Here is a 15844-nt window from a genome sequence, read left to right on the forward strand (position 1 = left end):
TCTTCGGGAAACAAACCCAAGTCAATTTCGATTTAGCAACGGACAGAACAAAACTTTCATTGATGATCACTCCAAAAAAGTTTGGATTTCTTTCTTAAAACAAAAAAACGAAGTCTTCAAAATATTCAAATAGTGGAAGCCACTGTTAGACAAAAAACTAGAATATCTGTAAAAAGATTGAGAACGAATAATGATCTTGAGTCTTGTTGTTGGAGTTTAATGATTTCTGCAAACAAAAAGGAATTGAAAGACATCGAACCGTTGTTGGAACTCTATAGTAGAATGGAGTTGTAGAAAGAATGAACAGAACCTTGCTGGAAAAGGCTTGATACACGCTTTCTAATGCAGGATTAGGGAATGAATTTTAGGTTGAAGCCATAAACTTGACAAGTTATTTGGTAAATCGATCTCCTCATTGAGCATTGAACAGTAAAGTTTCAGAAGAGATATGGTTAGGTAATCCTTCCATTTATTCTAATATTAGAATTTTCGGTTGTCCTGTTTATGCTAAAGTTAGCCAGGGAAAAGTTAAACCAAGGGTCATTAAATGCATCTTTCTGGGATACTCTGTCGATAAAAAATATTTTAAGTTGTGGTGTTCAGAATCTGACAAAATAATTGTTAGCTGAGATGTTACGTTTGATGGATCTACCATGTTTTGATTAGAAAAAAAGAGGACTTCTACTTTTAAAGACACAATAAATTAGAGTTTCTCGAGCAAGGTGAAGTCAAAAGCCAAAACAAAGGGTGATGTCCAAATGAGCAAATGCCCAATATCGCAACAACACGATTAAAAAAGGTCTCATCTGAACAAAAAGTCATACAACATCACGACGACACGAAAAAATTCTAATTCCTACAAGATTGAAGTTGTTTCAGATCTATTTGGGGTTTCATCTGACCCTCAAGTACCCTCACCATCTCAATTAACTAATTATAAGTTAGCTTGTGACAGGAAAATGTGGGAAATTCGATCACCATGGAAAAATTGTGAAAGAAACCTAGTGGCTTATGCCCAAAGTGTTGCCAAGAGTATTGATTCAACTGATCCTTCATGTTATTATAAGGCAATTCTGTTGGAAAATTGGGTTTGAAAAACGTAGCAAAATTTTTTTAGGGAAAAATTAGAGTTTTAATTTTTTTTTTCAAAAATAAGAATTTGGTTGTGATGTCTAAAGCAATAAGTACTTAATCAAAATTGTACCTTTTCGATTCGTCTAGGATGAACACTTCGACCGAGTAGTTTTCTCTGTTATTCTCAAGCTCACGTCTGTCGACTGTGGGCTCACTTCAAATAAAAAAAATTTCCACAAGAATTACCAGTGGGGTAATTTCACAATTTCTCTAAACTTTTAGACCAAATTGTAAATAAGAAAAATATCTCTAGGAATTTTCTGAAATTATTTCTTCAAAAAATTCTTTCTACAACTTTCTCTTGAATTCAAGTGTGTGTAAATAACGACCAAAAGCTCTCTTTATATAAGGAGAGTTTAGAGAGTTCAACTATGATTAAAGTTAATCACTTTAATACTAAATTTAATCTAATATTTATCAAGATAAATATTAGTTTAAATTTAATATTAAATCTTATTTAATTAATAGAATATTTATCTATAAGATAAACATTAAATTAAATATTAAAATAGTCACTTTAATATTAAATTAATAAAATACTATTAAGATAAATATTAAATTAAATTTAATATTAAATATATTAAAATAATATTATTTTTGAAATAGTTAATCTGAATCAAATCCTTTCGTAGAGTCCCAGTAGGAGTGTAATTCTTCCACTGCTCAATCATCGAAGACCCATGATCGCCGACCATTTCTTGGCTACCGGAATGCCGCCATCGCAGCCGCCGGTACCCTGACTTGGTTCGGTTCGGGCTAGTGACGGCCTGACCAATTCGACCTAGCCACCGGTTGGACAGTCGGCCCAGTTTTACATATTTGGCCCGGTTCGACCAATTTTTGAGTCTTAGTTTCGATTTTGGGCCTCGAGCCCAATTTATGATTTCAAGTCCAATTTTCAAGTTCAATTACCCATTAGATCAATTGTTTGACTTGAAAATTAATTTTCAAAAATATCATACTAATTTTAATTAATTTGATTTTACTTGATCAAAATTAATTTTCTCAAAAATCACTTAGATTTTCCAAATTAATTTTTCAAAAAATTCTTTAATCAAATTCTCTAGTTGAACAATTCTTACGACCACCTAATTTAATTCCATTTCGAATAAATCGACTCAATTAAATTATTTCCAAAGGCATAGAATTTCCTTTTGATTCAAATACAGTCTGATCGAGTTTTTGTTGAGCTAGCGTAGGGACCAATCAGACATATAAAATTAGGCTTTAGTAATTCACAATTACTTAATCATGGAGCCAGTCCACAAGAAGTACCATGATTGAAAAATCCTTATTGTAAACTCTTTACAAAAGCAATTCATCTAACTGCTTTGTCCAATGACATTGTCATGTGTGTTACCTTCATATGATATCCTTGATTCCTTTAAGTTAAATTTGTTCACTTAATACAATCCTATTTTATCTCATTGTCACCATTGGGTCTTCTTAATGATTAATATAATCACTGTCAACAAATTACTATGATAAATTGCTCGTTCGAGAATAAGTAATGCATGGCCACATTCCATATTTATCAATCCACACAATGCCAATGAGAGGATATCGTGAACTCTTTAATTGAGCTAGCTATGAATTCTACTATTGCTAGTAAAGCCATGCCATACAAAAGTCATGTACCCAAGCTATCAGTTTGATCATCTTTAGAGCATAAACATCCACTTATATCAAAGCACATGAGTTACATACGCATAATCAATGACTAACTTAGAATTTAAGTAAATCACACTATGAATGTTACAAGTGAATTTATTCACAAACAGATTCAGAATTAATTCATCTTGGGTCCAGTCTAATGTATCATTCTTTCAATGAATACATCTATGTCTCTACCCGTGCAGTCAATTACTCTGATAACCAACACTAGCCATCTCCTTAATTGAAATTGTAGACAACATAATAATCTTTCTCAGTTTTTTAATCAAATGCTTGCTTTGGTTTTACAGGATTACAGACTCGTTTAGATTATCTACTGACGCAATTTATCTTTCTCGCAATGTAAACATTCTTATAGTGCCACGTATCATCAGTCTGAACTTAGACAATCAACGAGCTAATATTTGCTTATTACAACTTCGCTATGCATGCAAATTATGGACAGAAATGCAGTAGACATAACATAAAATGTAAAAATTTATTTATTCATCGTTCAAATACATAGAAAATAATTACACATTTACTACAATATGGGCACATTTCCCGATAAGTTCAAGCCTCCGGTTCTAGAAAATGACTCGTTGCAGTGGAAGAAGAGATGAAACCGTTTCAAAAGAATGAGACTTGGAGGCTAGTTAAACCACCAATCAGTAAAAGAATCGTTGGTTACAAATCAGTGTTTAAAAAGAAGGAAGGTTTGGGTCCTAATGAAACTAGGTACAAGGCAAAAATGGTTTCAAATGGCTACAATCAAGTGGAAGAAGTTGAGGAGTTGATTTTCATGATATTTTCTCTTCCGTTGTGAAACATACGTCCATTGGGCGCTTTTGGCCTTTGTTGTGTCAAATAATCTTGAGTTAGAGCAGTTAGATGTAAAGATTGTTTTTTTTCATGATGATCTTGAGGAGGACATCTACATGCAACAACCGGAAAGCTTCAAAGTTAATGGAAAAGAAGATCATGTTTGTCTCTTACAAGTCTTTGTATGGTTTGAAGTAGTCTCTTCAGTAGTGGTATAAAAAGTTTGACTCCTTCATGTTGAGTATTAGTTTTTCTTGAAGTAAGTCTGACAGTTGTATTTATCTACAATGTATTGATGATGGTTCTTTTATATATTTGTTGCTTTATTTTGATGATATATTAATTGCGGCTAAGAATCCATATGAAATTAATCATCTTAAAACCATGCTTAACTCTAAGTTCGAGATAAAACATTTAGGTGCAGCAAAGAAAATTTTGAAAGATAGACATCTCGGGAAATTATTTTTATCGCAACAAAGGTATATCAAGAAGATCCTTGAGCGATTTGAGATGTAAGACGCAAAACCGGTAAGTACTCCTTTAGCTACACACTTTAATCTCTCAATTTCATATTTTCCACAAAATGAATAAGATGAAAGGTACATGTCTAAAGTACCTTATTCAAGCGTAGTTGGAAGTTTGATGTATGCAATGGTATGCACTCATCCCGATATTTTACATGCTATTAGTGTTGTTAGCCAATACATGGCCAATCCTTTTAAGTTACATTGACATGCATTTAAATGGATTTTTAGATATTTACGAGGTACTTCTAACATGTGCTTAGAGTTTGGAAGAACTCAAAAGGGTTTAGTAAGATATGTTGATTTTGATTATGCAGGAGACTTTGATCAAAGGAGGTAACTTACATGTTACCTATTTGCTTTTGAGAATTATGCCATTAGTTGGAATGCGACACTTCAAGCTACAGTGGCTTTGTCGACTACTGAAGCAGAATACATGGCAATTACAGAAGTAGTAAAAGAAACAATAAGGTTAAGGGGTCTATTAAATGAACTGGTAAGTGAAAAGGGGGTAGTTGTCGTATATTGTGATAGTCAAAGTGCCATACATCTCATTAAAGATCAAATACATCACAAGAGAATGAAGCACATAAACATTCGTTATCATTTTGTTTGAGAGGTGATCATTCAAAGGGATGTTCATATTCTTAAAATTTGCACAAAACACAATCCAACCGACATGTTGACAAAAAGCCTTCCAGTTTTAAAGTTCGAGCATTACTTGGACTTGGTAAATATCTGACGAAGAATCAGTTAAGCCCATAATGGGGCTCAACAAGGGAGTTGGTCCGGATACGAGTCAAGGTGGATATTTTTGGGAAAATGCCTCTTATTTTGACCAAAGTTTAATTTGGCTTTTCTTTTCCTAGTTAAACTCTTCTTTTAGTTTCCCATTTAAACTCTGATTAACCTAGAGTTGTTATAGTCATATACATTACGAATTTCAGCCTATAAATAGGCCTTAGTTATTTTAGGTTTTACACAACAACAAAAATTATTTAGATTGAAAGAATTTTGTTCTTTGTTTCAAAGGGTTTTCTTGTGGGGCTTTGAGTTTTTCTTTTAATTCACTCCATCTTTTGTACTCTCCTTTATTATAGTGAAATCTCCTTTTGCCCGTGGTTTTTTACCCTCACTTGAGGAGTTTTTTCACATAAAATTTGCATATTTGATCTTTTCGATTCTTATTTTATTTATTTTGTTCATTGTTTAATCGGGTTTATCCCCTATATTAAACACATTCGTTATTTCCTTTTTCTATTTCCTTTTTCCTTCCCCATTTTGGTTTTTAGTTTTGTTTTCTCGAAATACTTACCTGTTAGTGTAAATCTAACCAAAAAGTGCAGACCCCCAATCTTTCTGACTTCCTCTTAGTGTTGTTGAATCATATTTGCATCGTTTGTTGGCTTCTTACTTGACCGGTTTCAGTGTAGGTGGTCTCTGAAGTCCTAAATCCCAAGTGAAAAACTATTTCAATCTCCTCCTCAGCTTGCAAGATCATTGTCAAAATTGTCCATAGCCCCATTTCCTGCCATTTATTCCATCATTAAGATCTCAAAAACTTCATTGGCAACCTCCCTAACTAGCTTCAACAATCAATCTTTTTTTTAAAGAGCTCTACAGCTTGAAAAGCCTCTAGCAGTAAGTAATTGGCTGCCACCCTTACTTGTGGCCTTTTTCACTCCATCTGCAAACCACTGGACAATTTTTCGATGTGATGAGGATCATTTTGGAATAATAAGTTTTGGAATCGAGATAATCCTTTTCTTTTCTCAGTAAAGGTTATCATTGCGGCATTGACATTACACTTAGCCTTTTCTAAGACTATTTCTTTTGCTCGAGTGTAATGATTGGTCTTTTTTATTTGTCAATGACAACCTTTACTCGATTAGCCTTAGATGACTCATGTTATCTTTCCAAAGTTTTAGACATCTTTTTTTGGTTAAGAAACGAAGTTTTCATTACTACGAAAATGACAATATTAGAAAGAGGTTCATTGCATCAAGGTGAAAGGTAATTGCTCACTTTGATGGTTAACTGCAATTATAGTGGCTTTGAATCCTCCCCTTAGCTCCCTTTCGATGTTTAGCGATAGAGGTTGGTTCAAGTGTTGGATCCTCCCAGTTGTCCAAATTGAGCTTTACATTTATCGACTTTTAGGGCCTTATTTTGTATTGGTAAAAATATTGGTTCTTGTTCATTTATATTGAGCTTGTTAAAAGTTGTCTTGTTTGAAACTTTCACTTTTTTCACTTGCACCAAATTTGGCTTTCAATACTTGTAAAACTATCTCATATATGAAAGTTTCTGATCGATAAAAAAAAGTATTCATATTCAACATATATATATATGTTAAGATATTTTTCTAAGAAATGAGAGTTTTTGTTTTGGTAGTTCATACTCTTTTGTAGATTGTTTCTTAATTTTTAGTTATCCAGCTGCTATTTGATAAATAAAACATATAGTTTAACTTCCTCTCCTTTGAGTTTATTTTCTTATTAAAGTCTTTTATTCAGTTGTAGCAAGAACTCTCAGTTAACAGTGATATCCAAGCCAGGTTATCAAAAAGCAAAATCAAAGGTAGCAAGTTTTTGTATTCCATGGCGTTTGAAAATTTCGTGCAACTAGCAATACCTTGCTTCGATGGTCGTTATGATCACTAGAGCATGCTAATGGAAAAATTTCTAAGATCAAAAGAGTATTGTCAAATTGTCTCGGATGGAGTGCCAGAGTCAACAACAACAATGTCAGACACAAAAATAGAAAGAATGAAGTTGAAGGATCTTAAGGTCAAAAACTACTTGTTTCAGACCATTGAAAGTTCAATCTTGGAGTTAATTCTTTGTAAAGATATCTCCAAGCACATTTGGGACTCCATGAAGAAGAAATATCAAGAACCAAATAGGATCAAAAGACAACAATTGTAAGCTCTACTATTTGAATTATTATTCATTTAAATTATACATATTTTTAAACTACTAATCTTTTTAAAATATTATTCATTTAAATTATACATATTTTTCCTTTTCACCTCGAGAACGTGTAACGTAATGTAAATTTATTTATTTACTTTTTCTTGTGTAATAACAAATTTAAAAGGTAATCTAAAACTAAAGTTTATTTTTTTCCATCAATATGAGGATGTTTTAAGGGTAAGTATATTTCCCCTAAAGTTGGCAATTGAATTTGTATTATGTTATATAATTTAGCACTATCCTAATAACTTTGTTAGTTGGTGCTGGCGTGACACTAATAATCAATCTGATGGTGACACATGGTAGTCTCTCAGAATACTACGTGTCAAACATAAATAAAAATAAATAAATAAATCTATCAAAATATTTAAATTAATAAAAAATATAATTTTTTCCACATAAAAATGAATATGTACAAATGGTTGTTCATATTAGATGTACCTCGACAACCATTTATTTAGGTTCATTCCATGTGTTTTTAGTAATTATATATATTTATAAAATATCAATTTTTAGATTATAATTATTTTAAATAAATATAAATATAAATTTATAAAAATGTATACAATTAAAAATATATAAAAATCCTACAATATTTTGAAAAATATAAAATATAAATTGTATAATTTATAAATTTATATAAATATATAAAATAAAATTTATAAATTTAATTTTCAAAAAATTAAATTTATAAAATGTATAAAATTACTAAAAGCACGTCTAGAATAAATTTGGACAAATGATTATTTAGGTGTAGTTGAATCTAGACAATCATATGTCCAAGTTCATTCTTGATGTGAAACATTTTTTATTACTTTTATATACTTTATATTTAATAATAGTATAAATAACATGATATTTTATTAAAAAATTAAAAATATATAAAATCAATAAAAACACATCTAGAATTGATTTGGAGAAACCATTGTCCAGATTCAAACGTATATGGACAACTATTTGCCTAAGTACATTTTTAATGTGGAAAATATGCTTTTTTAATTTATATATTTTTAAATATTTTTGTTTTATTTATATTTGACACATGACATTTTAATAGGTTGCCATGTGTTACCACCAAATAGACTATCAATGCCATGCCCAAAATAAACTAACGATGTTATTATAAATGTACCGAACCATGTGATGTGATACAAGTTAAGGTACCAATTAAGTTAAAAAAATATATATCAACTTGGTACAAAAGTACAATTTGAGGGCCAAAATGTATATTAACCCTTTTTTAAGTTTTTTTTTTTTTGTAAATTGATCCTAATATTTTAAATTTAAATTAAAATCTTCGGCTCTTTTTTTATTTTTTATTTTTACTTTCTAATCCAAATTTCAAATTGAATATTCTATTTTTTATTTTTATATACTTTATAACTTTTTTCAAATTATATTAGATAATAAAGCTCTTTAAACATTCAAGTTTAAATTTGAAAACTGACTCAGAGGACTTTATTTATTTTCTTTCTTTTTCCTGTTTTTTTTTTTTACACAATTTAGAAAGACAAACAAGTCTTGCTATAACTGTGAACTCGCAAGGCCTCTTTACTCGCCGTGTTCAGCCACCATGTGTTAGGAAATGGAACAGGTTACGCTCCTACGAGGTGGAAAACACACGCTTAGTCAACATGACATCAATGTAATTTTTATTTTTATTTTTATTTTCTAAAGCATGCATTTCTTCATCAATTGATGGAAGAAGGTAGAGAATAATTTTTTGTTATTTTAGGTTGCAATTTGTGTGTGTAATTTTGTAAAAATATAAATTAAATAATTTATATAATATTACAAATTGTACACCATTAAATGCAGTGACGAATCTAGAGATTGGCGGGGCCCCCCCCTAAAATGAAAATTGTCCATTTAATTCATTTAGAAATTTTAAAATTTAAATTAATAAAGATAAAATTACACTTTAGCACCCTAGAATGATAAAAGTTTGATTTAGTCCTTTAAAAATTATAATGATATAAACTATTAAAATTAATTTTAGCCCTTAAAAATTTTCTATCTTCATACTGGTTAAATAAAAATAAATTAAATAAAAATTAAACACATATACCCTATTACTATTTTTTTCAAATTTAATGAGTCAAATCACATTATATTATCTCAATATATAAAGAAGTGATTATTAACTCAATAAAATAAGGGTAAACTGTATAAATAGTCATTTAATTTTTAATTTTTTATGTACTAAAAATAGTTTATAATTTAAATGCACAATATATAGTTTGATTAATTTAGTAATTCCCATCAAAATTGTAGATAGAAAACCCATGTGGTTTTTTTTTTAAATTGTAATAATATTTAAAATCTCCAACTAATAATTTCATTTTAAAAATTTTAGCTTGGATTTATGTTTGCAATTTTAACGAAGGTGTCTAAATTTTAATTTTTTAAGTCTACATCAACATTCTATGGTTGCATGATCCATGCTAATTTAATATTAATTAAGAAATAACAGTAATAGTGAGATTAATGTTATGGTTGTATGATCAATTTTGGACTTAATATAAATTTCCCTTGGTACCTAATCAAGCTTAACCTCCCATTGCCATTGTAACCAGAGGCAAATCTGTCGGTACAAGTAGAGGATTTGATCCTGATATTTGAAAATTTTTAGTTTAGTCTCTTTATAAATAGAACAATTATGAATTAATATATATATAGTGAAATTGTACTTTCACCTTTAAAAATAAAAAAAATTATAAATCAATTCTCTTATAAATAAAAAATTATAAATTAATATATAATAAAATTACACTTTAAACTCCCTAAAAAAGTTATTTAATCACATTAGAAACGATGGAATTATAAATTAATACATAATAAACTTATATTTTAAATCTATGAAAAATTATAATTATATTTCTAACTTTTTTTTTTGAAATTGCCATTGTTTGTGCCTATAATTACATATTAACGAGCCATATCAATGAACAAGCATGTTCCCCACTTGAGTAGCGCCTCGCGACTAGGGGTGCTCAAATGGTTAATCGAACCGAATTATTATTAACCAAACTTTTTAACCATTTAACTGTTAACTGAATCAATTTTTTTTAGAAAAAATTTAACTAAAGTGAAACATTTCGGTTAATTCGGTCAGTTAACCGAAATTTATATGTTTTTATTTTTTTTGTTAAAAAAGTATAAAAAATGTAAAAGAAAAAAATTGATAATGTTCATTTGATCGATTTAACTGAGTTAAAACTACATATAATTTGCATTATTAATTATTAAGTTTGGTTAATTCGGTTAATTACCTTATTTTGAACCAAATTAATCGATAGCCGCATTTTCAAAAAATCATTAATTGACCTCCAACCGAATTAGATCAATTAACTAACCGATTAACCGAATTAGATCAATTTGATCAGTTAATTCAATTTTAACCAAAATATGAACGCCTTGCTTGCTACTACTACTCAAGAATTACCTACCTTTAATCACAACCACTTCCAATTCATCAAACACCGCCCACAATTCCAGAAGGAGAATCGATGTGACACCAAAATCTTGCTAAACCCAATAATTGAAAAATTAGTGATAAATATATAACCTTGAATGGTTGAATTTTGTTAATACTTTACGTATCAATTATTTTTATTGACTTTTAAGTCAACAATTTAATATCAATGTCTAGTATTATTATTCAGTCAAATTAACTTATCAATATAAATAAAGCACAATAATTGAATTTTAACAAATTAAAATAAGAAGACTTCTTTGTCGATTTCTATAAAGCCAAAAGACGAAGATTCATTGTATTATTTACAAAAAAAAAACAGACACGCATATATGAATATCAATATGATAATAATATCCCCTTTCTCTTGTACAAATATTCACCCTCTTTTTACATCAAACAAAATATAAGCAAAGCATTAGTATTTACGTTACAATTTAATGGGAAAGGTGTTAACGTCACAACTCGAGTCCTACACTATGAGGTGCCAACACAAATGACTTTTAAAATCTTAAACTTCTAGAGCATTGTAAAATACCAGATTCACTTGTCAATTCCTTAACAGATTCAGCATCAACAACCTTAAAATTTTGTTCTTGGTTATAGTTAGGCTTAGCTCCACCTACACCTGTTTTCTTATTGAAAGATGCTCCATTTTTAAATACATCCCCTACCGAATAAAATTTCCATAAACCTTTCTCTCTTTTTCTCCATGTTACCTCTTTGTTCCCAACATCATTCGGAGCGACGAAAAAATTTGCCTCACTCTTGATGCTGGGGCTCATGCTACCACCGATGGCATATTGTTCCCACCCTTGGTAGAAATTGTTCGCTACGTGTGCATATCCATGGTGAACTCTGCAATGTAATTTAATAAATAACAATTTCAAATAATTCATGTAAATATGCATTAAAAAACATGGAGCTCATCGATCCATAATTATTATTTACCTTGGAATTCTTTGGTTGCACTTAAGTTCGAAATGGTTGAAAATGACAGTGACCTTCATGTTTTTGTCTCTCAAATGACCATCGCCGTGTCCGAGAAGCATAACTTTGTCTTGGTTCCTAAACCAGTTGTTCGACACGGTGATGTTGGTGGAACCACGAGTGACATTGAGGAGGCCATCTTGGCACTCATACAATGTGTTATGATTGATCGACACTTTCCTTGCGGTGACCAATCTTATAGCATCTCCATCCATTTGGCCTAAAAGAATCACCTTCGTGTTTGGACCCATCATAGTGCTAGGTGGTTGGGTATTGTAATGGTGGATGCGAAGCCCATGGATGATTATATCAGTTGCTTGGTACACTAATAGGCATCCAGCACCAGTTATGTGGACATCAACGCCATGACCGTCGATGGCAGTGAAGCTGCTTAAGAGAAGTGGTATTTGGAGTGTGATAGTCATGCTATTTTTGAATGTGATCCATACTTTTCCTTTAATCATTGTTGTTCCATAACGAAGGGTCCCTAATTTAGGACTCAAAGGGTCGTCGAAAGGATCAGTAACCTTGTACTTCACAACGTCTTTACCAATGTTGTTGATCATTTTGCCAGCAAAACCGATAGAGCATTTGGCAAATTGTTGTCGTTGACTCTGCCAAAGAGGGTTGCCTCTCCAACATTTATCGATTACATTAATATTAGCCAAACTCAAACTAGGACTTGCCATTAGAATAACCATGAAAAGGGCCAATGTGAAGCAACAAGATAAAGTTGTAGTATTGTTGTACTCTTTTCTTGAGTGGAAGATGGAAGAATAAGGAGAGATTATTTATGGTTTTATACAGCAAAAAAATTGCCAAATTTGAGAGTTAAAAAATTTGTTCATAATGTTAAGAGGTGAATGTTATTGTTTTTTTTTTATCGGATGCAAATAGTTTGGGTTGCTTTGTTAGTAACGAACTTCTTTTTTGTTGAGACAAAAAAGAGTTGATTTGTTTAATTTTAGTTAAATTTTACTAGTTGTCATTGTACTATGCATCAGTTGCGTATTTAATTTCTATACTGAATGTATTCCAATTTGGTCAATTAGGCCCTATGATTTTAGAATTTTTAAAATTTCAATCATGACCCAAATGGTAGACATTATATTCATTAAGTTATATTTTGCTAGTTCTAAAATTGTATGCGAAATATAGATTATCACAAGTATAATGTCATGTCAATTTGGTATTTTCACATAATACTCATAAACATGTCACAAATGGATTTAACGACTATTGTTTGAAACAGAATTGAAATTTAAAAATTGAAGAAGTATAGAGACTAAAAATGATTAAATTGATAATAAAGACTAAACCTATAACTTACGCATATTATCGGACCAATAACAAAATTAGCCTAATTAATTTTGTATTACGATTTTTTAATTAATTTTTTTATTGCGATTTTTTTCGTATTTATTAAAATTAGTAGTGGCAAATTCTCTAAATCATTTGGATGGCAAGCACATTTCTATCATTCAATTGTAAATGGTAAGAATTCTTTTAATATATTTAATCTAATGTAATTTAATTATTTGGTTGTTATATTAAAATTTAAGATTTTGCATTTTTTTTTATAATTAGTCAGAAAATTAGATTTTGGAGACGTATATTCGCAATCTATCCATTCTTCTATTGTCTTTAACACACTTGCAAGCATATTGGTGGAAAGATGGCCTCCATACGGCAAGTGAAATATCACACTCGAGGACGTGCAGTTACAGCTCAAGTTACCGGTGGATGAGCTGGTAGTGACTGGGTCAGTTGTCACTGTCGATTGGATAGATATATGCGAGCAATGTTTTGGGAAGGTTCCAGACACAATTTATGGAGCTCGGATGGATATGAATTAGTTAAAAATATATTTTGTTGGGCTCGATGTAGAATCAAGTGAAATTGAAAGAGAACAACACGCTCGGGTGTATATCCTTAAGATCATCAGAGGTCTCCTAATACCCGATAAATCGTGAAATCTTGTCCATTTAAAGTGATTACTAAAACTCGAGGACTTAAAGAAGTAGACCGACTCAATTGGGGGTTAGTTGTGTTGGTGATATTGTCCCGGGAGATGTGTTAGGTGACACAACCACAAAAAATTAAAGTTTATGGTTACATGCTTCTATTGCAATCATGGGCGTGGTATCAGTTGCCATTTTTACATCCTCGAGTGGACTGCCTTTATACGTTCTCACTCGTAACAATGTAAAATTCATTATATAATATATTTATCACAATAAAATTATTTAAAATTTAAATTATTATATTAACATATTATTTCAATAGGTGGAACTATGTGCCGAGTTATGTGGGACTACCAGATAAGCTTCAAGATAAAAGGCTTCTGTTAGATCAACGATCGAAAGTAGATGTATGTATTTTTAAATTTTAAATTATATAACATTAATATAGTTTATGTTAAAATTAATAGTAAACATATAATTAAAATTATTATTGTATTACAGTTTGCACGGATGTCATACACCAATTTGAGAATTCAACATACTTCTTATCTGAATTCTTGGTGAATCCCAACATTTGGCACATGAAGGTGCCATTGATAGTGTACGCTACGATGGAGATGCACAAATTTGATAGAGTTATACGACAGTTTGGGTTTAGGCAAACAATTCCATCGACACCCCAAGACATCAAAGATCTGCACAATATTGACTTTCGGGGTAGAACCGATGAAAATTGGGTTATATTCCATGTGTAATATATCAATATTTGGAGCCATAGGTATGACTTTATACCTAATTGCGAACCATTATCGCTCGAGAATTAGCTTGTGATCCGGAGTACATGCCATTGGGGGTGTTAAAACGATTAACCAAACGGTTAACTGAACCGAACTAGTATTAACCTGTTGGATCTGGTGCCCTAAGTGTAGTATTTTTGTCAATATACAATTGTAATTTTTTTGAACAGATTGGTTAATAAAACAAATTCATTGATTACATTAATATAATTCGTATAATTATCCTCTCAAGGTTTTTGTACACAAAGCAAAATGGAAGCAAATGTTGCTCATTAGTTGTCTAATGTTTAACTAATACTAAGCGATATTACGTGGTTGGATTGTAGTACAAAAAGACAACTTGTATTAGTAGATGAACCTAAACATTACTTAGTCTAATCGAAAATGAGCAAATCGATTGAAAGAATAATATGTCATCTATCAAGCCCAATTGGGGAGATGTTTTGTCTTGAGCATCAGAGCAGATGATTCCTACAAAATAGAGACATAGATGCGACTGACTCCCAAAAGCTTGTATTAGTAGACAGTACAACGGATGACTCCCAGAAGATAGGACCCAAGTAGAATAGATCTTGAATCTGTTTATGGGTTTATTTTCTTGTGATGTTCATAGTGTGACATGTCTAAATCCTGAGTAGAAGGGGAACTATGTATGCGTGACTCATACACTTTGATGTGAGTAAAAGCCTAAGTTTAAATAGATAAGGAACCGAGTGCATTGAGTGTATGACTTCTGTAGTATGTAGCGCTATTCACAACAGTGGAATTCATAGCCCAAAACATAAGTAAATGATATCCTCTCATTTGCATTACATAACTGATGAAATGTAAACATGGTCACATGTTATCCATATTTGTGATGGATGACTTTATCACTATTTGATAGTGATTGACTTTTTATGAAGGAAGATGTAATGGTTACCATGAGATAAAATAAGAACATATTGGGAGAACGGATATTAACCCAAAGAGATCAATGATATCATATGAGGGTAACACACTAATGACAAGGTTATTGGATGGGTACTGAATAGTTGCTTTTGTAATGGTATGTCATTGGGGAGAGCTCAATCACGATACTATAGTGGAATGACTTCGTGACTAAATGAGTTTATAATTAGTAGGCGAAAAGCCAGATCTTAATTATAACTCATTTGAGCCTCAACTACATATGTCCAACTGGTCCCTCCACTAGCTCGTTGAAACTATAAATGAATTGCGTGTTTGAATAGAAATGAATAGAAAAAGAGAAATGAGAAACATTCAGGAATGATTATGGTTTTCTTCAAAATGGAGAAATGGAATCATTTGGAAATGATTGTAGGTTTTCAAAAATGGAAATGAAAATGAAATGGAAATGGAAATTTGCAATCATATATAAGATTACTTAAAAATTATGAAAGAATGAGTTTATGTTTTTGGACTGTTTAGAAGTCTGAAAATGAAAATAAATCATTCGGTCATAGTAAACGTGTTAAGTTATGACATATTAAACATATTTTTTCAAAAT

At 30.8% G+C, this 15844-nt stretch overlaps 1 protein-coding gene across 1 annotated transcript; it reads right to left on the minus strand.

Moving 5' to 3' along the window:
• Positions 1-11086: 11086 nt before the first annotated feature.
• Positions 11087-12280, minus strand: LOC108485063 (putative pectate lyase 2). The gene is made up of 2 exons (XM_017788924.2): positions 11535-12280; positions 11087-11441 (listed from the first exon to the last, which is right to left on the minus strand). Exons 1-2 carry the CDS (start codon positions 12272-12274, stop codon positions 11087-11089), a joined length of 1095 nt encoding a protein of 364 aa, XP_017644413.2. The 5' UTR covers positions 12275-12280.
• Between the last annotated feature and the right edge of the window lie 3564 nt (positions 12281-15844).

Source organism: Gossypium arboreum, chromosome 6 (genome assembly GCF_025698485.1).
Source record: "Gossypium arboreum isolate Shixiya-1 chromosome 6, ASM2569848v2, whole genome shotgun sequence".
Lineage (NCBI taxonomy): Eukaryota > Viridiplantae > Streptophyta > Magnoliopsida > Malvales > Malvaceae > Gossypium > Gossypium arboreum.

What these genes read in the sequence shown, in the direction of transcription:
- LOC108485063 (XM_017788924.2), bottom strand. Translation starts at nt 12,274, where the DNA reads ATGGTTATTCTAATGGCAAGTCCTAGTTTGAGTTTGGCTAATATTAAT. An exon ending in TGCAACCAAAGAATTCCAAG is followed by an intron (nt 11,442 to 11,534) that starts GTAAATAATAAT and finishes ATTACATTGCAG; the next exon opens with AGTTCACCATGGATATGCAC.